General features: G+C 33.9%; 1 protein-coding gene across 1 annotated transcript in view; it reads left to right on the forward strand.

Moving 5' to 3' along the window:
• Positions 1-448: 448 nt before the first annotated feature.
• The window catches only part of ALDH1A1 (aldehyde dehydrogenase 1 family member A1), a 36904-nt gene continuing 11217 nt past the window's right edge, over positions 449-26135 (forward strand). Inside the window, exons 1-8 of the mRNA XM_038170639.2 lie at positions 449-632; positions 10992-11096; positions 16025-16165; positions 18793-18922; positions 20021-20082; positions 22030-22158; positions 24126-24239; positions 26003-26105. Coding sequence (XP_038026567.2) covers positions 543-632; positions 10992-11096; positions 16025-16165; positions 18793-18922; positions 20021-20082; positions 22030-22158; positions 24126-24239; positions 26003-26105 — 874 coding nt within the window. The 5' untranslated portion in view covers positions 449-542. The remainder of the gene's footprint in view (positions 633-10991; positions 11097-16024; positions 16166-18792; positions 18923-20020; positions 20083-22029; positions 22159-24125; positions 24240-26002; positions 26106-26135) is intronic.

Genomic DNA, 26135 nt, shown 5'->3' on the forward strand with positions numbered 1-26135 from the left:
TCTGAACATAGTAAAGCACAAACTAGGGTGGCTTGTTTTCTGCTGAATACTTTCCAGCTCTGGGTGTTATTCTTGCTAGCTCTCTAGTGAGAAGGGTTTAGTTTATTTCCAGAACTAACAAGTGTGTCTTTATCTTCAGAGCTGCCATCAATTAAGTGAAGAACATCACTTAATATCTAAGGACCTACCTTCTGAGAGAAAGCAATCTTACAGGTAAGAAGAGGAGGCCTTAAACTGTGTTCTCCTATGTGAAAAATACGGAGTCTGACTAAACGCATTTTGTCAGCAGAGTTTGCTACTTCAATATCTCAGCTCAGTGAAAAGGCTGTTACTTCTGGTCTTAAAAATAAGTCGTGTCATTTTCTCTTTGCAGGGAATTCTTTCATCCAATCATATTCCTGTATGCAAATATACCATAGCTGGTACAGATAAAAAAGCACAAATAAAGCTAAGGGCTCAGTCAGGACAAAAATCACTGTGCTTCCCTGATACCTCATTTCACCTGTGTTTCAGGAACGTCCTCAAACTCCTGATTTGACAATATGAAGAAGCAAGGCTCAGACAGCAATCCCTCTCCAGTTTTTCCAGCACTGCCAGAACCACTCAAAGATCTGAAAATTAAGTACACCAAGGTTAGTAGTGTTTGTGTTTGTTAACTTCTCTGATGCATTCACCTCAGACTGTAATATGTGCACATTTCATCTTATATGAAAGCAACATTATGTCAGTAATTAAAATGTTTATTCTGATCTTTTTATGATATTATGTATGTTAGTAATTAATGTTTAGTGATCCTTTTACCTGAAGTATTTCAGGAAGTGTGCAAGTGTGAGAGAATCATTTCACATTTTGTTAGGAACTAGTGTTGTTTTGTCTCGAAACAAAAGTTTCTGCAGAAAGTTTCTTAGAAAGTATAAATGGAACAAAGAAGGAAAGGTTTCTGTTACTACAGTATTTTTCAGAACAGTGAAAACAAATTGAAATGCTAGGGTTTCACATTGTATTATAAGCAGATTTAAATAATTATGACAAATATACTTATGTGGAAAAAAAATGTGTGAAAATGAAACTAAAGTTCATTCTACTCACTTAATTATCTTTGAGATAATGAATCTATTTTTCAGTCTAATCAAGTAACAATAAAACAAATTCTACCATTGCTAATTATTCAATTCTATTAGAAGCATTTTTTTAGTAATAAATTATTTACATATGCAGTTAGAAACAAACAGATAAAGAGGGTCTGAGTCCAGTGTTATGTTCCTGGCTTGAAAGGCCCTTTTCTTCTGTAATATCATAGCACACAGGTATCTTCAAGTGTTTTGAACACATCATTGGCAGAAGAATACTGAAACTCTGCCCCTGAAACTTTCAGATAGAACATTTGATCAGAAAGGACCTGTTCTCTTTGGAGATTTCTCATTTATGGTTCTTTCTTATTTCTTATTGCCACTGCTATAGAAATAATTTTTACATTCCCAGAATTTATTTTCTTTTCTAACAGAAAAGCGTCCATCAATTATCTAGATTAGTTCTTTTCAACTCTTTTCTATCCTGTTTTTTCATGGGAAAAACCTATCCAGATTTCAATGCATATCTTTCTTGAATAAATCATGCAGGACCTTACTCTGTAAATATTTAACAGGCTAGGAAAGCTATGTAGCTCTACCATGTGATATCTCTTCCTGTCTCAGGAAAAAAAAAAAAAAAAAAAAAAAAAAGATTAATTCAGGGATGATTCATTTCTACACAGGGGACTTTGATGTTCTAGAAACATCAAACTACAGTGATTCTGTTTTGGTTTGTTTGTTTGCTTGTTTTCCCCAATGGAAAACAAAAACAACTAATATGAGAAAGTTGCCTACTCAGAAATCCTGTGCAAGTGAATATGCAAGGCATAAATGACAGAAATTCCTATTAAAATTTCTATCTTTCTATCCATCAGCAAAACCCATTCTAGTAACACAAAACAGTCTAGAATCACAAAACAGTCAGCATACTTGAAGTTTCTGTAATACCCAGTTAAGGAGAGTGGCACATAGTAAATTCATGTGTTTTTTTGCCTGGACAAGAGATATTATTTCCTGAAAAACAACATATAATATGTATCTCTGGAGAAATATGACAAATATACTTATGTGAAATTTGCATTTCTTTGCAAAACTATGTACCTACAAGTGACCAAACTTTTTGCAGTGCATTCCTCCTCTCTTCAAGTAGCACACAGGATTATCTAAAAGCCACAACAGTGAACTGAGGGACAGAGAACTGGGATAATAGAAATGTTATCCCAAATCCATCGGCCCTCCCTCCCACAATTTAATATAACCTTTCCACTTTTGTCTTGTTACCTGTCCTGTTTCTCTCCTGTGCCATGCAAGTCAGCGCATGGAATGTGGGATTGCTGTGACTATTTACATTGGAGGTACCAGGAAAGTATTAATTACTGCGGATGTATAAATCCTTCTGCCTGAAGAACCTTGGACATTGACAGGTTCCTCTTACCTGAAAACTCTCCCTTCTCTTTGTATGCAATGGTACAGTTACCACTACTATCTGTCTGGAGGGAAGTCTAGAGGAGATATTCCAAGGATTTTCCTTTAAACTAAATGCACTTTCCTGTTTGTTTTCTGTGTGAGGGGTCAGTCTGGGTCTCGTACAAAAATCATTTAACTACATGACAGTGATCAAACGCTGGAACAGGCAAGAAGTATCCCATGCCTGTCAGTATTCAAGAGGCACATGGGCAATACCCCCAATAATACATTTTGGTTAGGCCTGAAGTAACTTTTGGTTAGGCCTGAAGTTGTCAGGCAGTTGGACTAGATGATGTTTGTAGGTTCCTTCCAACTGAACTATTCTATTCTATTCTATAGTTTATATTATGTATTATTATAGCTTATATTCTATATTTCTTCCAACTATTCTATGCTATGCTATGCTATGCTATGCTATTCTATTCATTTTCTACAGATCTGTAAGTTGGTATAGATAGATTATCAATTGTGCCTTTCTCATGTAGCATAAAACAAAACCCACCCTTGGAAATTTGAATTCCAAGATTTTAAGAGGATTAATTTTCAATACTCTGGTTTGGTTGCTGAACCACAAGTGTGTACAAAATGTGATCTTGAATTGCTTTTATATCTGAACCTCCTTTAAAAATATTCCAACAGAACGAGTGTTGGTACCTGGCTACAAATGTACTAGTAAATATTTTACTTAGCATTGAGGAATTAGACAATGATTGTGTAACAAATGATTTGTCATGATACTTTCAAATATACTAAGCCTGATGATGTTCCTTTAAACAGAGAAACTCAGATTAGTTAATTATTAGGTTGTTGAATCACATGAGGGGGAGAAAATGACAACACATTATCTCACTAGGCTCTGTGTGGAATACCAGAAAATGTAAACCACCCTGAATGAAGAAAAACTTTAGTTAAGTATCATGTATGTTGTAATCACTATTTTTACAAACAAAGACAAGGGATAGAAATATTAAAAAAATAATAATTAAGATACCTGGGGAAAGGTCATTGGCTATAAAGCTACTATAGAAACCTACTCTTCTTAAGCTCAGCTGTCTTTGTAAATAAAAAGCCACTAACTGATGCATCCCAAAGTTCAAATAGATAATGGACAGAATGGATATATTCTCTGATTATTAGTTCATTATGTAAATTTTCTTCATACATACATTTTTTAGCATACAATTCTGAATGAAAAAAAAAAAAATCTCATATGAAATATATAAACCCATTATCAGTTTCTTGTGCAGAAAAACACCGGGAGAGAGGTTAGCTTATGAAGATTTCATATGTATTGCATACTGATGTACTTGTTTTAAGTTTACAGTTTCTGTCTCCAGTAGTTCCTTAAATAATTTCATGTATTTTAACAGTACAGCCTAAAGAATACAGTGAGACTCCATGAGATACTTTGGGACAAGTAAATCAGAGAATATAGCATGTGAAATGAATCTGCTCTTGGGTCATAGATCTCCTTCAGTCTTGGATATGACTGTAAACTTAATGATAGCATCAAATTCAAGAATCTCTGAATGATCCTGATAATCTATGAGAGCAGGTGTGAGCACGGGGCAAAAATTTTTCAGCACTGTGCTTCATCTCACCTAAGTGATGCTGAATTACAGCCCTCAGTATGCAAGAGTTCAGTCAAAGCTTTTCACTATTCCTCATTTCCAATAAATGCTAGCAATGTCATCTCCTGGTTTACTATCTGCCCTGGAGAGCTTGTGAACAGTCACCTCAATAGCTGCCAACATTAGGTGATTACTTTTAACTCTGTAAAACAAGCAGCTGGACTCACTTAAAGAGCATTGTCCGAAAAAAAAGAAAAAAAAAAAAAAAAAAAGCACTATTGCACTATTGAAGGCTATCTGGGAGCACATTTGTGGTGGTAAAAGGTTATTTTTATTTCTGTTGCTGCATGAAGTTGAAAGAGTTTCTTGTACTTAAAGATGTCTAGAATGACAGCTTAAACATTTCACTCCATATTTATAAAGCTACCCTTAGGTCAGTTTTGGATTGTCCATATTTTAGGTAGCTCTGTTACTTTTCCTAATAATATCTCAGTAGTATGGATTATAGTTTATAATAGTAATAATGAATTACATTAAAATTCTTCCCTAAGGAAGAATAAGTTTATAGACAGATCCTAACTATTTCAGCAGAGCTTTGTCCATCTGAGACAAAGCTGCTCTGAATCAAGTTAAATCTTACTGCAGCACAGACACTAATACAGCACCATCTGTCTAACAGATACTTTATAAAATGAACTCACAATCTTTTCAAAATATTAAGGGACTGAAGAAAAATAAATGAATAAACAAAAAAAACACAGGGGGTTGACACACACACACACAAAAAAAAAAAAAAGGCAAAGAACATGGCTTGTCTCCTTGTTTTCTGCTGAGATCACTAAGGTGGTAACATCAACTGCCTAAACAAATAAATACCACAGTCTTGCAGGTAACTTCTACCACAACTAGTATACTGGTATCTGATTTTCTGAAATGAAACCAATCCTTTCAGAGAATCAAGATTTATTTCACCCTGATACCAGGAAATAAAGTCAATCAAAGGGTCTTTACAATAGTTTTTTACCTGGAATTTATTTTAAATACAGAGCTTTAATAGAGTAATACGTCCTCATCTACAAAAAAAATGTTTATTTTCAGGTGTGGTACAAACTGATAGTGATTAGTTCTTCAATTTATTGAAATAAAAACTGTCTTACCTCAAAAAAAAATAAATAATAACAAATTCCACTGAAATAACAGTTAAAAAACGACTACAACAACACTTCTAAGACATCAATCCTTGCAAAGTAAATTTGCAGCCCTAAAATTCATTGACCATGCTCAGTAATCAGAGACAATCCTCAATGCACAGTATGTACAACATAAAAGTAGGTCTTTTGTATTCACATCTTACAAATGAGAAAAAAGAATCAAAGCTGCCAAAGGAGTTCTGCTTGACAGACAAAACTGTGTAACACATTTCAAAATGATCCTTTTTTTTTTTTTTTTTTTTTTTTTCAGTAAGATGAGGGACTTGCCAGAGACTGCTGTTGGATGGTACATCAGTGTTCCCTGTTTGTTTGTTTGTTCATTTTCAGCATAACTCCACAGACTTGTATGAGTATGTCTGCATGCACATTTGAATGCAGCTGTTTGCAATGTATACATTGCAGTGTATACACATGTATATGTGTCTGTTACATGGAGGGTTTTGACTTTTTTCCTTCTCTCTTCTGTCTGTCATACCTGCATAAGACTGCTGTTTTGCTCAAAAAAAGACATCTGGATAGTTTGATTTATACAGTCCTGATACAATGTTGTGTATATAGTTAAAGTAATGAAGTTATGTTTTAAATGGGAATGGTATTGGAAACAATAATAAGAAAGATATTCTAGAGTAATATTATGGTTGATATTGGTTGGTGCAATAAATGCAATTTTTAAACAAATACTTTCAAAACTTCCAAAAATGGTATGTTTTACGATTATTCCTTTTACAGACAGATATGAATTTGGCATATTGTAACATCATAGCAGTGTTATGTTAATATTTACCTTTTACTTTGTCTCTTTTCTTGGCAATGTAACTAGTTACTAAAGATGGCTTTTTTCATATTAACTACTTAACTGCTGTCTTTGCCCTTTCATAACAGTCAGAATTTTGCATGGATACTCCTATGATCAGTTTTATTGCATATCTGACATTTCGAGGAACTAGTATTTTAATTTCCCTTACAGCTTTCATTATATCAGGAATTTCTGATCTGCCCTGATGACTGGAGCTAACAATGACAGTCCATATACGATGCCCACATATAATCAAGATGAAACATACAGGAATATATCAACAGGAAATAGTTACCACATACATTTAGATATAATCTTTTTATCAGTCTTGCCAATATTACCAAACCATTAACCTATTATTAATGACTACACAGAGAGTCAGTGCAAACAATTTCAGTAGTATGCAAAAAAAAAAATAAATAAATAAAGTTCCAAGAAAGCTGTCATATATTTATAACAGATAGTTGGGGTAGGGTTTAAATCACAGTTCTCTGTGACCAATAAATAATAATAATAATAAAAAAAATAATAATCTTGAAGTTATGTCACTGTCTCTGTCCTGCCCCTTATCAATTGTCATTTGCTTTAATTTTCCTGCCTCCAAATACTTCTTCTTTTTGTATTTAAATGTAGAAATTCCTGCTTCTCTGAGCATGCAGATTTCTGCCTGCATGGTTGTAACCAGTGATTGATTAGATGTGGGGAAGCTGCTCTCATCCACGATCCTCACAGACAAAATCACCAGTAAAATCAGTGTCTGCCATGAGCTCAGTGATGAGCATGAGCAAGATCTCACATGCATGTTGGCCACAAAGTGACACCGGTGGACAGGGAGTGCACCTTCCTTTGGTGGAGGGTTTGGGGGTTAGACAGGATGACAGCTGCTTATAACATTGGACTGCATACATTGCCATGTTCACCTTAAAAAAAAAAAAACATACCTCACACTTGGTAGCAACATGTCCTTCTCTTTTTATCCTCTGTGACATATTTCAGATCTTTCTAATGAAGTTTGCCTTTCTCTTTGAAGACTGACCTACAGAATCAGAATGAAAAGTCTAACTCCTATTGACAATTTCATCCACAGAGATTCAAATATGTCAAGCTCTGGGATAGCATGGATCTAACACACCTGGAGATCAGACTCAGAATCTATTTCTCATTTACAAATGGAGATAAGTGCCTCAAATTTCACCCAGGGACCCCTAGCCTTCACACTGCTTGTCCTATAAATTTTCACAGCTGTGTAATATTACAAAAGTTGTCTGTAATTACAGCTAAAATAGGGCACATTTTTAGTAACTCATTTTATTCTCTGTTGTCTGAATTGGTTCAGGACAAGAGTTAAAGGGAACAAACTGGCATGCAAAAAGTTCCTCCTAAATATCAGGAAACACTTTGCTGTATGTGTGACTGTGCACTGGCACAGGTTGTTCAGAGAGGTTGTAGAGTCTGCCTCGTTGGGGTCTTCAAAAGCCATCTGGACATGGTCCTGAGCATCTCAGCTTGACACTATCGGTATCCCTGCTTGAGCAAGGGGTTGGGCCAGATGTCTTCTGGAGGTCCCTTCCAACCTCAACAGTTGTGTAATTCTGTGATTTTTTGGTACCTTCTTCAGTAGAACAGAAAAGAAAATTCAGAAATACTGTATCCTTTCTATAATGGTATAAAGTAGATCTTTTAAAAGGCAACATTTAACTTTTAAGAATACTGTACATGTTGCCATATTTTTCCTGACATAATTTAAAAATATGTTTTGTTTGTTCATTTGTTTTCAGGAATAATTGTAGTGGTTTATTTCCTTTTTTTTTTTTTCATGGAAAAGCAAACTAATTTCTACAGATAGCATCAACAGTCATATTAACAGCAATCAAAAACAGAGAAATGCAGAACTGCTCACTCCTGATATATTCTTTAGGCATTTTTTTAAAAGGTTCATAAGATGATTGAAATTAGGACACCAGATCTTGGAAGAGAAGGAAAAAACATGCCAAGCAGATAACAAAATTAAGAGCAAAAGCAAAGTATACATTAAAAGCAAAAACAAAATATACAGGATTTTGTGCTGTCACTGGAGAAAGTATTTTTGACACTAATGTCACTTAGACATTATAAGAATTTCAAACATTTAATTTTTATTTTGGTTGTGATGGTGCATTTTTTAATTAGATGTTCCCATATAAAAGTCTCTAGGTTTGAATTTCCAGTGTTGTATTGCAAAAGGCTTTGGATCATAAAAGTTCAATTATGGAAACAACAATGCCCATCTTGCCTTGTTTAGATGTTATTCTACGTGTGCCATCAAGATGTGATGATGTTTGTTCCAGCCACACAAAGCAAATTCAGTACACACTGTGCTTTTTAGCCTGTATAAGAGCTTAATCTTTGAGTAGGAACACAGTCCTACCATTTATTAAATGAACTTTGGGTATCAATTTCACCACTGTTAGGTAAGATGTTGTGATTATATTTGATTCAGGCCAGCTGTTGTGCAATTGTTCCTCTTACATGCTTCGTAGTTGCTAGCTATACATTTGGTTGTTTATGAAGAGACTGAAATAGAAATATATAACAGGACAGTATTCAATTTAAATTGTAGTCACAAATGTATCTTATTTTAATGTTATTAGACATTTCCAATGAATGTCACTTAACAGTTGTGAGAAAAACTTCTACATGAGCAAAGCATGCTAACCTCCTTTTCCTGGTGGAAAATCAAGTGTTGGTGTCTGTTGAGCAACCTCAGTGTAGAGACATAACAGGGAACCTCAGAGTTAGAATGAAGGATGGAAGACTAACAGATTGGACACAAGTAATATTGATTTTCTGTAGTACCCCTTGCAGTACAAATAAAAAATAAATAAATAAAGACTGCTGGTAACTAACAGGAGTGGTTGCATTTTACATTTATCTACTAAAATGGAGGCAGGGAAGTGACACCAATTTGAGGGTGACAAACAATTAGGAGGCTGCAGCCATTAAACTGGAGATAATCAGGATCTTGATACAAATTGTTGAATAAGTAATGAATGGCATCAAATGATTAGTATCATTTTAAACAGAAGATAATCATGCAGATTATAAAGCAATGACAACTAAAACTGTTACTCAAAGATCATCTTACTGAAGCGTGAAGTCGTACAAAGTAGCTTTACCCTTCAAAAAAAGGAATTACAGTACATGTTGAAAAACAAAACCAGGGAGGCTTGAATTTCTGGTGTTTTACAGAGAGATATTCAGGTAGGGAGGGCAAGGAGAACCCATCCATACACACTACCATAAACTATAATACTGCCAAGTGTTGAAGTTATATACACTGTCGGCAGCAACATTTGTTATATGTTTATTCATGTGTTGAATTAAACATTATGGTCATGTGATCAGAACCCCCCTTCTGCCACCCATAGCGTGACCTCTGTGAAATAAATAGAGCATTGTGATGCAAAAATATTCAGACCAAGGTACTGCAAACACTTGCAAAAAGAGAAGTGAGAACTAATTCTGAAAGCACTGATCAGAAGTGTCATAGTTTTTCACATATGTGAAAATATTGTCTAAGATCCATAGGGATGTATTAGATTATATGTGTAGCTATGTTAGAATATGACCATGGTCATATGCTGCCCATGAGTCACTTCAAATTCTCCTGCTTGTTAACTCTTGAACTTTTTTAGTGTGGGCAGTGTAAACACTTTGTTATGTAGTGGTTTGATCTGGAATGCTAAACTTACAAGACTAGGACAGGCAGAAAAAGAGTAAATAAAGAAGTGGGTGTTTCTATTTCATAGATAAATTAATTCAACTTTTTTCAAGGCAACTGTTATGAACAAGAGAGAACTTTTCTTCCAGTATGTGCTACTATGTGTTTTTTTTTTTGTTGTTTTGTTTTGTTTTTATTTGGTTTTTTTTGTTTTGTTTTGTTTAGGAAAGTGTTTCTGTGAAGAGTACTATCAACAGAAAATATAGTCTAGCATTTCTCTATGGTTTCTAACAATATCTTCTGGTGAATACATCCATTATTTCCTCTTCATTTGTGATTTCTATCTCTGTTTAATGAAAAAAAAAATCCTATATTTCATGTAAAAGATCAAGAGCATTAAATTTCTGCTTTTAAATCCTAATAAAAATACATTCAGTGAGGGATCAATCCACAAAATCAAAGGATTTTGGTGAAAAATAACAGCTCTCTAATTTCTGGTTATTTTTCTTCTGTAACATGGAAATAAAGTACACATGCTTGCTTTTTATTCTAATTGGTTATCTCCTTTAATTTTCTTCATTCAGTTGACTGTAAAACTTTTTTAAGTCTTTACTTTCATTTCAGAAAAATAGTGTTATTAGATATTTTTTTGGTGGGATTGCCTTTTTTGGTGGGAGAAGGTTAAGAGAAATCAAAGCAAACCCAAAGGATATGATAATCTGCAATAAACTGCATGTACTATTTACACAAAACCTAAATACTGTATTAATTTCCAAAGGGACATGTAACAGAAAGGCTCCCCATATTTATCAGTCCTATGAGCACAGGAAAGACTGGTAGTTTTAGGTAGGTTATTTAGGACTGTACCTCTACAGTGCATCACAGACTTTGGTTTGAAAGAGAAAAGATCTCAGTGTAAAAATATCTTTTCATAGTATGAAACAAAGTGTAAAATATGCTATGGAGAAAGAAAGTGACCAAAATAAGATAATTATAAAAAGTTGGTTAACTGCATATATGATCATTCTTCTCTTCATAGTAATGCAGCAATAACTATTCCTCTTTGAATTCAGGAACTTATCATACAGCTCTTGGTGTTTTTCTTTAACATAGAAGATAAGCAACAGAAGATAAGCAATATGTTACTAATAGTAATGCACTGTTTTTCCTTTACAGATATTTATAAACAATGAATGGCACAATTCAGTCAGTGGCAAAAAATTTGAAGTTTTTAACCCTGCAAATGAAGAGAAAATCTGTGAGATTGAAGAAGGTGACAAGGTAGAGTTTTGGTTGATTGGTTGGTTGATTGGTTTAGTTTGGTTTTCTTTCTTTTAACCTTGGCTTTAAGTTCAATTCTGCATTAAAACAGGAAGATGAACATCCATCTCTTCTGATATAAATGCTTAATGCTTTTTTTGTTTTGTTTTGTTTTCATAAACTCTTTAATGTTTTCATAAATGACTTGGCTACTGGACTAGAAGTTGTTTTAAGTTTGCAGATGATACCAAATTGAGAGGAGCTGCTGACTGTCTTGATTGTAGAGAGACCTTGTAGAGAGATCTTGAAAAATTAGAGAACTGGACAATCACCAGTTAATATGAAGTTTAACAAGATTTGAAGTTTAACAAATACAAAGTTTAACAAGAGCAAGTGTTGAATTATGCATTTGGGACTAGGCAACTCTAGCTGTACGTATAGACTGGGGGCTCAGAGACTGGTGAGTAGACACACAGAAAGGGATCTGAGGGTTCTGGTTGTCAGCAAGTTGAACATGAGCCAGCAGCATGCCACAGCAGCCAAGAGAACCAAACCCCAGCAGCCAAGAGAACCAAACATACCTCCAGACGCTCAAGAGATGGCACTGCTAACTGGTTGAGGGAACGGATTTTCCTGCCCTGCTCTGTGCTGGTGCATCCCCACCTTGAGAGCACTGTGCAGTTTTGGGTACCACGGTATTAAAAAAAAAAAAAAAAAAAAAAAAAAAAAAAGACATAAAACTGTATGTCCAATGAAGGATAACAAACAGGTGAAGACATATGAGGAGTGGCTGAAGTCACTTTGTGGGAGTGACTTATGGGGAGGCCTCATGGCGGGCTGCTTCTCCTTCATGATGGGACCAGATGGGCAGGAGGTAGTTAATGTCTTCTCTCAGTGGACACCTGCGGGACCTGAGGAAACAGCATGGAGCTGCAACAAGAGACTGTCAGGTTGGGTGTTAGGAAAAGATTCTGGACCCAGAAGGTGATCAGGCACTGGGACAGGCTTCCCAGGGCAGTGCTCACAGTACTGAACCTACTGGAGTTCAAGAAACGTTTGGACAACGCTCTCAGACACATGGTCTGATTTTTGGGTGGTCCTGTGCAGACTCTGGAGTTGGACTCAGTGACCCTTGTGGGTCTCTTCCAACTCAGGATATCTTATGATTCTATACTTCCATCCTCCTTTCTTCTGCTTCACTCTTAGGATATTATATTAATAATATAATGAGGAAAGGTTTGTAGAAATATTTTTTGTTAATTTTCTTGTTAATAATAGCTATTCTTTTTGCTGTGTTTGATCAGTGGCATTTAGTTTTGTTATTATTTTGTCATTTTTTTCATAATTGTTTTTTTTTTTGTTTTGTTTGTTTGTTTTCCTGGCTCTTCCTTACACAGTGACCTAATCTGTTCATAACACATTTACATGTATGTAAGGATTTACATTACAGATGCCATAAATTGGAAAAATAGTAACATTTTCTGATGGAGACTCTGAGAAACTGTTCATGACCATCAGCATTTTTAGCTGTGAATTTTTCTTCTCAGTAGTGTCATCTTGAAAAAGTAGTTTTTGTGAAGAATATATTGAAACATAGTACTAAAGTGGGCTATGAAGCTGAAGGTCATCTACCAAATAGACATTAATCCAAACAAAGAGTATTTCTGTACTGGATGTTAAATTGATGGTTTTAAACAAAGAAGTAAAAAGAGTGTTAACACTTAAAAACAAACTTTTTTTTTTTACATGTATGAGATTTTTTTTTTTGACTAGGAAAAAATACTAAAAAATGGCATTTAATCAGATATAAAAGCCATGTCCTCAAATAAGCAGCTTTGTTTTTTCACCATAGTATTGGTAAGTATTTTTAGATGAAAAAGGATTTAATTAGTTTGACTATATAGTTTAAATATATGTTGTCAAGTAGAGGAGTTACTTGTTTAAATAGACTGACAATGTTGCTTAAACACTTTTAAAACTGATGACATATTTTTTGATAAAGTCTGAGAAAATAAGTATGAGAAGTAAATGTTCTATTTCCAGTTCACAGTTGCACACACACAAACACAAAATAAATAAATAAATATTTTTTAAAAAGAATAGAATAGAATTTCTTATATTTCTCACAAAATGATATCTGATGTTCATTTCATCCAAGAAATATTCATCACTAGAATAATTTGTGTATGAGTCCTGTTTTAAGTTTAACAGGAAAACGTCTGTTGAACACCATTTTATCCATGAAAGATATTAATGAACTCATAATCAGTCTATTAGTGCTGGAAGTTCACCAGCAATTTATTGTCAAAATAGTTAGCACAATCTTTTTAGGAATATTGACTTTACTGTACAGAGATTCACTCTGAATTTAAATGTTTTTTTTTTTGAGAAATGTGTAGGAACAGAGTTCATGCACCTTCCAGTGCTCGCTGAAACTTAGTTATTCTGTTTGGTAATTACATCCTGAATGTCTTGAACTTTGGCTCAAGAGCTCTCTGTCTAGTATACCATCAATAGTGACCATACAGGAAGGCTATACCCAAGACACATTTTAAACTCTCTCTTTAACTGAGATAATTGAAAAAATCTGCATGAATCTAGTGGTAACTGCATATGTCTGATCATAAGTTCTTAAAATGTCTTATTCATGCTTTTTTTATTCCCAGTTAGCTGTCTCAGTATCACTGAGATTATTTCAGGCTCATTTTTCCCTCAACCAAAACATTTCATACGCATGTTTACTATTGAATTTTATCACAAAAGCACCATAAGTGCTTTTGATACAAAACTACTTCTATCACTTCTCTATTCAGTGTTTGAAAATAAGGTTATATTAAAAATCAGGTTGGCCTAATATTTGATCATTCTCCAATTAATTTACTCACGACCTGCAACTGTTCATTTAACATCCAGAATTTTTCTAGTTTTAATTTTTTACAGGCAATATAGTAATGCATTAGATAGAAAGATGATGCTGTCTGACACAGAGGTTTGCTTTCTCTCCGATAATTTTTCCAACTAATGTGTAAAAATAAAATTGCCAAGTGAACTGTACAAATCTAATAAATTACATGGTCACTGCGAACCTGATATTCTAGAGCCTACTCTTTAAACCAGATTTTAGGAAATTGATTTGTTTGTACAACAGGGATGTCCACTGCCTTGCAGTAGTATTTATAAAAAAAAAAAAAAAAAAAAAAAAAAAAAAAAAAAAAAGCTTGACTAACATTAAAGGCTCATAGTAATAATAAAGCAGCTCAAAAAGTGGTCAGTAAGAAGAAAGGTAAATGTCTATTAATGAAAAGTCTATTAAAAAAATAAATCTAGCTCTGTATAGATCTAACCATCTTTACTTTCTTCGTATAGATTTATGTTCCCAAATTAAATTTCATATATTTAAAGAATATCATTTTTTTTTTCCTTACTTGTTATTCACAGCCCATAATTATATTTAAATATCCTTTTCTTGGTTTTAATTATTTCTGCACTAAAAAACACGTCACTGTTTTTAATTTTAATTTACATCATTCACACAAGTGTAGCTCATGGTTTCTCCCATTCTTTACTGGTGTAGGCCACTGCATACATCTGAAGTTGTATTGCAAAGCTGTAGAATTTTTATGATAGCAAGAGATAAGGAAAAATATATATATTCACTGAATACATACTTCTGTGTCACAGATAAGTGTTGAAGCATCTAACAACATTTTGGCAGTTTTTGAAGAAGAACTGCCCTTTTTAATCTGATAGATTTTATCTACCTGATGTAGACAAAGGGTCAGTACAGTAATTATTTTGCATGTTGTAAAGATCCTTCCCAATATCATTTTTCCAAACTTCATCCTAGGAAGTTTTGTGAGTCTCCTGTCCAGCAGCTCTATACTAGGCTTTGGTTTGTAGCTTTGGTTTTCTTTTTTCCCTTTTGAAGGAGAATTATATAGTTAAAGGTTCTAGATCTGGTCCACATTTAGAACCACTTAACCTGCACATTGACCTGCAGTCAACTTGGCTCACTTAGTTAACCTTATAGTGATTTACATTCTAGCAATGAGAAGAGGAAAAAAAAGGAAAAAAAAAAAAAGGAAAAAAAAATTAAAAAGTATGCAAATTGCTTAAGAAAATATATTCCATATATGTATGGAATACATATATGTATGGAATACATATGTATGTATTTTAAAAATCATTGATTTTATTTTTTAACAAAAGACTGCAATAAACCTCCTTTTTGTTGTTATATTTCTTTCAGAATCTTTAACAAGATTAATGAAATGTTAAAAAAAAAAAAAAAAAAAAAAAAAAAAAAAAAAAAAAAAACTCCAGGTTTTGAAAACCATTTGTCAAGGGATTTTTTAATCAATTTACCTGGAACTGCTTTGCACACAAAAGAGTTCCGTGTAATTCATTGTATATTTTCTCACTGCATCAAAAGCCATATACTAAATAACACATTATGTTATAAAAAAAAACGTTAATGGGTTGAAAAATTATCTTGAGCCAATGCCTAAACTTTAAAGTACTTAGGCTTAACATTTCAAATGTAGTCAATTACTTAATTGTTAATATTATTTTAAATGCAAATTCAAATTTGTAATTTGTGTATTTATCTCCAGTTACAGACACTGAAAGAGAGACTTTTTAGAACTGGAAAAAAAAAAATATATATATATATATATTATTTTATTTTATTTTATTTTATTTTATTTTATTTTATTTTATTTTATTTTATTTTTTAATTTCATGAGTTTTGAAAACCCATCTGCTTCTCATACAACTTCACATTGCTGAAATGACAGGAAAGGTGTTTGAAAGAAAATAAACTATATATCTAAAATTACTGTACAAATTCTGATTCTGGGATTGCAAAACACTTTGCATGTTTAGCAACTAACAAGCCTGGATGACACAACTAATTACTGATTAATTTTATTTTATTTTTTCTCCCACAGGCAGATGTAGACAAGGCTGTTAAAGCAGCTAGAAGAGCTTTTGAGCTTGGATCACCCTGGCGTACAATGGATGCTTCAGAGCGAGGAAGGCTCTTGAATAAACTAGCTGATTTAGTTGAAAGAGATAGATTGATTTTAGCTGTGAGTATAATATGTGAACAAAAAGGTGGAAATACATATACATGTGTTCTGATTTTTAAAGATTGATATAAGCAACAGTAATGCACTAAAACCATGGGAAAAAAGGCTGTTTCAGTATTCATTTTTCCCTCTCTATTCGAAGTGCACCACATTAAACTGTTTTACACTCTGGTGTATAGACACCCTAAATCCACAAAGTATTGAGTATTTCATTAACTTTAAGATGACATTAAAGCTGCTTACAATCCATGCAATTTCAGATGTTGAATCACAAGGACTCATTAATAGACCCCATTAGACCCCAGCTTGTCTAAACCAAGACCTGAGTTTTGTTTTCACTAACTCTAGCTTGCAAATGGTTATGAGTTAAAAAAAAAAAAAAAAAAAAAAAAAAAAAAGCAAACAAACAAAAAACACCTTAACCCAGGAACATGGGTTAATTTGTTGGCCATGTTACTGCTCAACTGTGGACAGATAGATATGGCACCACCATCTAACTGCAGTAATTCAAGGAAGAACATTTAAAGAATAAACGTTCCAGTTATTTGGTAAAGTGCAATACTCTACCTATTCCATGTTGGATGTTACAGTTAAGATGATCTCTTTCATATGTCTATTTCTCATTCTATTTTCTTTATAGCTTTAATATACAAAAGCACTTGTGCATGTCCAAACAGGTTTTTAAAGGCAAATGAAAATTTCAAAGGAACTGAAGTTGTGTCCTCAAGCTCCGAAGATTACAACTCTCAGATTTACACTTTTCTTCAAGAAAGCTGATTCTCTGAACAACTGAACTAATCCTGTCACATTGACATGGAATAACAATCGCCTAGGTTTTCAGGAGAAATCTTCAGTGGCTAATGTGTCCTTGACAGTGCTAGATTTATTGGAGTTGAGAGAGGCTAAATTTTAAGAGAATTACATTTTTTAATAGAAAATATATGCCCAGTTGTCAGCTAAATACTGGACAAATTAGCATTTGCTTCTTTGTTGCACCACCTAAGGTGGTACAGCACATGCAAAGGGGATAGAGAAATAATTTTTTTATTTATTTTTTTATTATACATTTTTAAGAAAGATGAAACATTTAGATTTCGTTCCTACTAGCCATTTTCATAATATTAAAATACTCCTTTTCTCTGAGATCCCTCCCAGGTTACTATTTTGCTGACTATGTTTTTATTTCCCACATCTTCCTTAAATTATTGCCTACTTTTCCCTTTTAGATAAGGTATGTTTGAACAAAGTGCTTTCCAAACTTCACCAGAATGAATACAGACTTTGTCCACTCATAGCTTATCCTAAGAACAGCAGAGCCAGTGCTTCAGCTACATATAGCATTATAGCTATTAGAGGTTAAAATAGACCCCTTAGCTCATTTCAAGCATGTTTTCATGTGTTTTTGCATCTATTCAGGATTTAAATTATTCCATTTCACTGTTTTGTATAATTATGTTTCTCACGAAGTCCAGAGGCTGAACAGTCCTGTAGGCAGATAAGTATACTCTGGAATAGTAAGTAAAAGCAGTATTCTGAAAAAGCATTAATAACTTCTCCATTTGTTCTGCTGTCCTCTCAAATTTGATATCTGCAGTGCATCAATTTAACTAAAATTTTGGACTTTAGAGGCAGGTTGTTGGTGAAACATTTTACTTTCACAATTAGTCAGTAGATTCATTATGAACTTTAAGGAATTTTGGACATGCAAAATAACAAGCTTAGAAAATAAAAGAATATCTGTAAGATCTGACTAGATCTTGAAACAATACTTCGGGTTTTTACTACTAAGCATCCTTACAATATTGTTCACAAAACTGAAGGTCCACAGTGTCTCTGTGATGAAAATCTGTGAGAAAAAATCTATCACTATTAAGAAGATGTTGACATTGTCTAAGGACTTCACATAGTCTTTAGCTAAATGTCCCAACAGTTAGGGATATTAAAATGACATTAATCATACTCCCTAGATTTGGCTGGAGTGATACAATTAATTTCTCTGTCTCAATAGTTCCCGAAGTCTCAGATCATTCCTTTGCACATGAGGAGGTTTGGGCTTTATTATAGAATTGTATTCCATACTTTGTCTCTTCTTGCTCATATAAGATGCTAATCATTCATTAAGCACATAGAGAGATCTCTCTTGATAATTAAAAAGTAGAAGATCCCAAGTTAGCGTGACAGTTATCTGTAAGAAATTGTTGCCTTTCTTATATGTCAATGTACATAAGCCAAGGGAGGCCACTCCATTTATTTGCAACAAGTAACCCACAGATCCCTAACTGTACATCTACAGCTTGTATAATATTCAGTTTAAACTGGAACATCTTAATTGATTCAAATGGGAGAAATACTCTTTTCTTCAGGACTGGTTACCATTTCAAATGTATGGTGGTCATGTTATCTGGATAGATCACTGAGAGTAAACCATCATGAAATTTTCTCATTTGCAAATTCCCACCTTGGGTTTTTCAAGTGCTAAGTAGCCTTTAGAGGAGAATTAATCCCCTAGAAGCTAGTATTAAGTGCAAGTAATCTGAACTGGACAATGAAATACTAAGTGATGAAGTACAGATATGAGAAGGCTTAACAATAGTTCATATTAACTTTGTAATTGCTGTTGTTTGCAGACAATGGAAGCCATTGATGGTGGGAAACTCTTTTCTACTGCCTACCTAATGGATTTAGGTGCCTGTGTTAAAACATTACGTTACTGTGCAGGCTGGGCTGATAAAATCCATGGTCGGACTGTTCCAATGGGTGAGTAGCTTTGAGATAATAAACGTACATAATAGAAACAATGTGACCAGTGTAAAACTACATTTTTCTAGAAGCTTCACAGCACCAAAAACGTCTTAAAAGGAAAATATTTTAGACAGTTCTTAATATAGCTTATGCACCACTAATAATATAATAAATATAATATAATATAATATAATATAATATAATATAATATAATATAATATAATATAATATAATATAATATAATATAATATAATATAATATAATATAATATAATATAATATAATAATGGCAAGGAAGCTGTTAGCTTATATGTACATCTAGTAAGACTCATAGGTTATTTTTGTATAGCAAGGTACCATTTATGCAAGGGTACAATACTGAAAGCCAGGTAGCAGCATACTAAAGCTAAGATTAGCAGAAACAATAGTATTTCTTTCAGTTATTGGATAGCTTATATGGAAGAGTACTAAAAGAGAGGAATGAGGAAACTTTTCTTTGTTTTCCTGAAATTTTGTTCTGTTCCATTAAGCAGTTCTAAGAAAACATTGTTGCTAGCCTCTTTCTCTCAGAAGGACAAAGAAAAGAATGGTAATAAAGAAGGAATTAAGGAATACTGAAGTGATAAATACTTCCAACTTTTTGCATGATGTAGATCCCTATGCTAGGCTTAATGGAACACATGTTTATTTGAATCAAAGAGAATTTTATACTTAATGGATTTGATTTAAGCTAAGATCTAATATTAAAAATATGTTTGATATGTACCTAGGATTGCAAGTAACTTTTAGAGAAGAACTTTAAGAAAGAAAAAAAGTGATAGAAAAAAAGAAGTGAAGAATGCTCATTGGTATGCTGTGAATACCACTTTGAGAAGCAGGGCTTTCACTATGAAAACTTAGGCAGACTGGCAGAGTCAAACCTTGAAGCTATGAAGAAAGTAGAGATTGAATCCAGATGTACTTCATAGTTGTTCTTGCACAGTTAAGATTTTGAAAATATCTTAAGTTAAATTGTATGTAGCTATGTTTGGTATCCAACTTTATCTTCTTTCTGATTTAACTGTTTCTCATAACTGTTTTTCCTGAATATCTAATTTATTTCTTCTTCCTCTAGATGGGAACTTTTTCACATTTACAAGACATGAGCCCATTGGTGTGTGTGGCCAAATTATTCCTGTAAGTTGAATCCATTTATCTAATGCATAAATGTTCCTGTTGTAAATGGGCATGCTTTTGAAATGTTTTCTTTGCAAATGGATTAGTGAAACATTACCAGTCAGAAACGTTATGTTTCTAAAATTAGAGACTATCTTAAGTATTCATCAAAATCTTTCATCAGATCATGACATTTTGAACAGTTAGTCTAGTTCAGCCTTGTCTCTCTTCTCCCTGTATGTGAAGGGCAAGTAAAACACAAAAGATTGGCTGATGAATTAGTTTAAAGATAGAAGTGCATTCTGCTGGAACCACAAGAATTGGAAATAAACCAGTTGGAGAGGATAATGTAAGCCTATAACCAATAAACTGTTTGGTACTTGGAATATCTGTTCTGTTCTATATAATATCTGAACAGCAATCTCTAGTTATGGTTGAGAATCATTTACCTTGTTGATGGTACAAGCAATAAAAATAATATATTTGATTGGCACAGTGATACTGAGACACGTTCCCAAGTTTCTGATCAGCGTCAAAATTCCCAGTTCTGAAATCACTTATTCTAAATGAAGTTTCAAAAGGCCTGCCTAGTCTGAGCATCCAAAATGCTGAGGAAATGAACTCTCAAACACTTTTGTGAGATCTACATGCTTTCAACAGGTAGCTGTGAAAATGGTTATATGAGCCAGACACACCTAATCCTCATGCCTTTTTGCACATAGTAGGTTTGGCAGCCTGACTTGACCTGCTCAACAGCTTGCCAGATTCTAAAAGAGTCAGCTTGTCTATCAGGTTTGTTCTGATATGTGGGCCCTACTCTTGTTCCTGACATCTTTCAGCTGATCTTGAAGATTTTCTGTATCTTTAGACCACTACATTGGTTGAGAGAACATCTCTAGAACACAGCATATGGATCCAGTTTGAGAATCTATTGATCTAGCTTCTTCTGTAAGTCCAGCACAAGATATTTCAAATGAAGCACAGAGTTAAGACATGGTAAAGAACTAGACACTCTTTTGTGTAAAATTACAGCCTGGAATTATGGACAATTTGTACAATTGCTGGCTTTCCATACAAAATGTTGAAGGATTTCTAAGTATATCTCTATTTTCTCATCATTGAAATTTAAAGCCACATAGCTCAAGGTCTTCACATATACCAAAATTTAAGGATTAAGTGAGTGCTGTTGAACACTTTTGCTAGATCAGCATTTCTCTTCCACTTCCAATTCTGCTTCAATAAGGAAGACCAGAAAGCCCTGTAATCCTTTACTTTGAGTTATTTTTTCTTCAGTTATTTCTGAGGGTGGGGTGATATTTAAATGAGATAAAGGACAATTGCATGTATACTCCGAGCTTTTTTGACATACTAGGTAACTGTTAACTTCCTTTTCCTCTTTCTTGTGCATCTTTTGTGTATAGGCCCAAAGGCTTAATGCTTCTCACAGAGGCAGCCCATTTTTCCCCAACTACATTGTCCCATACACTGCTGAATATGGAGTACAAAGGAGTCAGCTACTATGCAGTTTGGTTGGACTAAACACAATAGAAAGCAGACAGTGAAATCACAATGGAAGAGAAGAGCAGCAGTGGTACCCCTTATTGCCTTGTTTCCCTTCGAAAACTGAATCGATAGTGAACACGATCATTTAAGAAACAAGATAGCAAAACTCTCAGCTTTACCAGTAATTCAGCAACGTGGTGTCAGTCTTTCTTATAGGAGTACCCTTCTGGTCTCTTCAGCTTTTAACTAACACCTTGGATCCCTTGGAATCACATATATACATGTACCTGGAATCACAATCTTTGTATAATGTGGCTTGCCAGATGCTTTTTCTAAATTCCTTCACTTTGAAAAGAACTCAACAAAGAGTTCATCTACACTGTTGGGTGCTATTATCATAGAAAAAAGCAAAGGCATTTTGGTTATGTATTAGTAATAGGATACACCTTCTCATCTGTCTTTCAGTGGAACTTCCCATTGGTTATGTTTATCTGGAAGATCGCCCCTGCCCTTTGTTGTGGAAACACAGTGGTTGTCAAACCAGCAGAACAAACACCACTGACTGCCCTTTACATGGGATCCTTAATTAAAGAGGTAAGTCAGTAACAGCACAGTATTTTGCCCTTCTTTGAAATGTAAGAGAATACTGCAGCTGAAATACCACAGAAGCTAGGCTGTCAAGTACTAGCATTGCATGTCTAGCCTTGTACTATGGAACTTACCCTACTGTAAACCAGTGAAGCAAATCGAGGGCAAAAGCATACATATCTTTCAGCTTTACCCACACACACAGAGTAAACAAAACAGAACAATACAAAATAAGCAAACAAAAAAACCTTCACAATAGTAATTTAGTAAACTCCATTCCTTGGTAAACATATTTGCACAGTACCTTTCAAAGTTAAAAGTAAACAAGAAGTCAGGAGCAGGGTATTTGGAAGTGGGTGGCAATGGCTTTATTAGCATAGTTATCACATAAAATAACCTGTTTGTACAGCTAATTATTATCAGATTTTTTTTTTATTTTTTTTTAAACTGAACATGCTTTTTAAACTGAACATACTTTTCACCCAGCTCGGTTTATAATTAACAGAGAGATGTAAATCTGCATTGCTTGACTGCTGCCAAACTTATGAACTTTCTTCACACAGAAACTGGGAGCACTTTGTGCTCTTGAATGTAAGGAGTGTCATAGTTTATCCAGTGGTTCCAAAGTTACATTGACCATTGTGCCCAGCCCAGCAAACACCCAAAGAAGAACAGTTAAACAGTTTAGCTATCTCACTTCCCAATAAGATCAACAAATGTAATCTAACATGTTTGAAGAGTTGGCACAGATGTCAATAACTGCCAGCTCAGTAACCTTGTACAGTGCTAATGGCAATGACTTGGCACTTTTTATTATTCTGGTTCAAAACAATGATTCAGCAGAGCACAAAGTCTTCAGTACTATTTCAAGCCAATTAAATGAGTATTAAGAAGAAACTAAATCCTACTGTTATTTTATTACATAGGAAATGCTATTAGATAACATTGGGTCAAGGAGATAAAAAAGCAGATATCTTTTCTATTATTTCTAATTACTTGAAAGGAGTGCTCTAAAGTGGGAATGTGATCATAGATCACTTGCATTTTAGAACTGTTACTGGTAATGACTGGTAGAACACTAGAACATTTTTAGTAAAGGATACACATTTTACCCATTTAGTGTTCATCTAGATGAGAAGTTTAGGTAAGCCATTGTTAAATGTCTTTACTGTATTATCTGGTAGATATAGTAGGGATTTAATTAAAATCACATTTATATCATCATGTCCTTCAAGAATTATTGTAGTATACATATCTAGTATAGAATTTGTAGGCAAATAGAGGTCTGATTTTACACAAAGGTTTCCATTTTCTTTAACTATTAAGTTTGCTAGATAATGGAACTTTACATATCTTCAGTAGGCAACTTTTTCATGCTTGGTAAATGGTCTTCCTTTTCTGTGCTGTTAGCTGTCATTTTATCCACTCTCTACTGCTGTCCAGAAAAAAAAGAAAACACATTGAGTTGAAAATATCATTTCCATCATTTTTATTAAATATATATATATATATATCGTAAGTCAGCAGATCATTAATTAAATGCCATTTAATATGAGAGATAATGACCAAAAATCATCAAGCACACAGAATGATTCTAACAACTTTAACGATGCTAACAAAAAAATAAGCCATCTTTTTCTTGACATGTCTGAAAGAGGAAAAAAAATGTACTTTTTTGCCAATGGCACTAAAAGTTAAAATAATGTGTTCTTTTTTTCTTTTCTTTTTTTTTTTTTTTTTTTTTTTGTTTGTTTGCTTGCTTGCTTTTAAGAATCAGCTCAATGGCATAAAAACATCTCTAAACATTCATAAATCATGTGAGAAATAGACATGTCTGGGGCTATAAGGCTCAGAATAACTGTATGACTCTGAAAAAGTGGCTGGAGAACTGAAAATGGAAATAAGACTATATGAGACATTCTTCTGGTCATCATTACTTCTCCAATTTTATGGAGTTCTCTCTTCCAATTCAGGCAGGATTTCCACCTGGAGTTGTGAACATTGTGCCAGGCTTTGGACCTACTGCTGGAGCTGCTATTTCTCACCACATGGATATAGATAAAGTGGCCTTCACAGGCTCTACTGAGGTATTGAGATATGAATGCAAGAAAATATAAGCAGGAACTGTGCCCCTCTGATTCCCAGTAATGATTTAATGTCTAACTTGTTCTATGTAACTGTTTTAACTTTTTTCTTTCTTTTGGCTGCTGGTTTGTTAAACAAAGTCTGTTTAATGATTTGTTGGTTATTATTAACTTTAAACATATTTAAACAATGTTTGTATTGCAGGAAAGCCCTTCAAACAAAGGCACTCCATGAGATACAATGGTTTCTATATAACAATGCTATTTTAAGGCTTGTCCTTTAAAAAGAAAATATTTTAATAACTTTTGTTGTTGTTTGCTTCTTTTCAAGTATAACTTTAAAAAAAAATGCAAAAAGTGAAAAAAAGCTGTGCTCTGTTCTCTTTAACTTTAATAACATGATGGTAGGAAGTTATGTCAGAATTCTCATTCCTAGTCCTGCACACATGTAGGTGAGGTGATGGGTTTGGGGTATTTGAATGATACAGATAATTATTTGGGTGGTCTTAGAAGTGTATGTATCAGTTATACATCAGAAGGATATGTATCAGTTTAACAATTGAAAGGAAGGTCACTGTTAATTTTTCCTAACCTTCACTCTCAGGAACAAAGATTGATATGAGTGAAGATTTCTCAATGCATGCGCTCTCTAACTTTATCCTTACTACATATAGTACAGTACTATCTGTATGCATAGTACTTTCTGTTTGTATGCATGCTACATGGAAGAGCTGCCAACTGGCCTTTTAACTTCTTGGATGTGCACTCCAAAGATAAATATCATTGCCTCATGTCAACAGTCAGTGTACACTGAGAGCAAGATCTGTGTTTATTCTCAGAAACCTTCAGCATTAAAATAGTGGGGAAAAAAAAAAAAAAAAAAAAAAAGATCCAAAATCAAGACATATAAGAAATAGTCCGTATCTATTCCCAGCAGACAGTAACTACAATTCCTTGTGCCCAATGTCCTTCCAAAGGCAGGTGGTCAATAGATCGTATTTCCTGATTTTGGTGGCTGTCCCTTTCTTCTGACAGTGTAATTTAGAATCATGAGGAGGTATTCCCAAAGACAGGAAGGCTGATACACAAGGGAAGTTATCTACACGCTAGCAGTTACAGGCCAAAGCTGCAAGATTTATTTTTTTTACTCATAATTTTTCCAGGATAGTTCTCATTAAAAAAAATAATAATAATAATTATGCCACCATTGGAAACAGGACAGGGGCTCTGCCTCGCTGTGCCCATTTCCTGCTCTTTCAGGTCTCCTTTTTACTGATAAGGGAGAAACTATAATAAGGTAAAGTTAGTCATGCAGGCACCGTAGAGATCTGAGTTTTCTCTCATTTAATTCATACATCAAAGGGTTTTCCCATATATACATTTAAATTTATTGAGAGCAAGTAGCAGAGCACCAATCAATGCCTAGTTTAGATTACGCATGCAACCAAGCAAGTAGAATGATGGTACCAAAAGGACATCAGATCTCTTTGTTAGATAAAATTAATATTTCCAGGGGAAAACAGTTCTAGGAAGCAGTTCTACTGCTTTGTAGATTAAAATTCATCTATACACTGATTCTTTCCTTCCAATTCTGCTCTCTCCTTTTTTTTTTCTTATTATTTTCATTTGTACAATTATTTATTTCTATTGCTACTGGTTACACAATTACACAACCTGAGCTATGGCTTCCACTTTCATGGAAATCAGAGACATGTTACTGGGGTGATATTCTTTGAGGTAAAAGTGTCTTTTTTTCTGTCTTTTAGGTTGGCAAACTGATCAAAGAAGCTGCAGGAAAGAGCAACCTGAAAAGAGTTACATTGGAACTTGGAGGAAAAAGTCCTAACATTATATTTGCAGATGCAGATTGTTAGTAGCATTTTCATTACATAAACTGAC

The sequence above is a fragment of the Anas platyrhynchos genome, chromosome Z, assembly GCF_047663525.1.
Source record: "Anas platyrhynchos isolate ZD024472 breed Pekin duck chromosome Z, IASCAAS_PekinDuck_T2T, whole genome shotgun sequence".
Classification (NCBI taxonomy): Eukaryota; Metazoa; Chordata; class Aves; order Anseriformes; family Anatidae; genus Anas; species Anas platyrhynchos.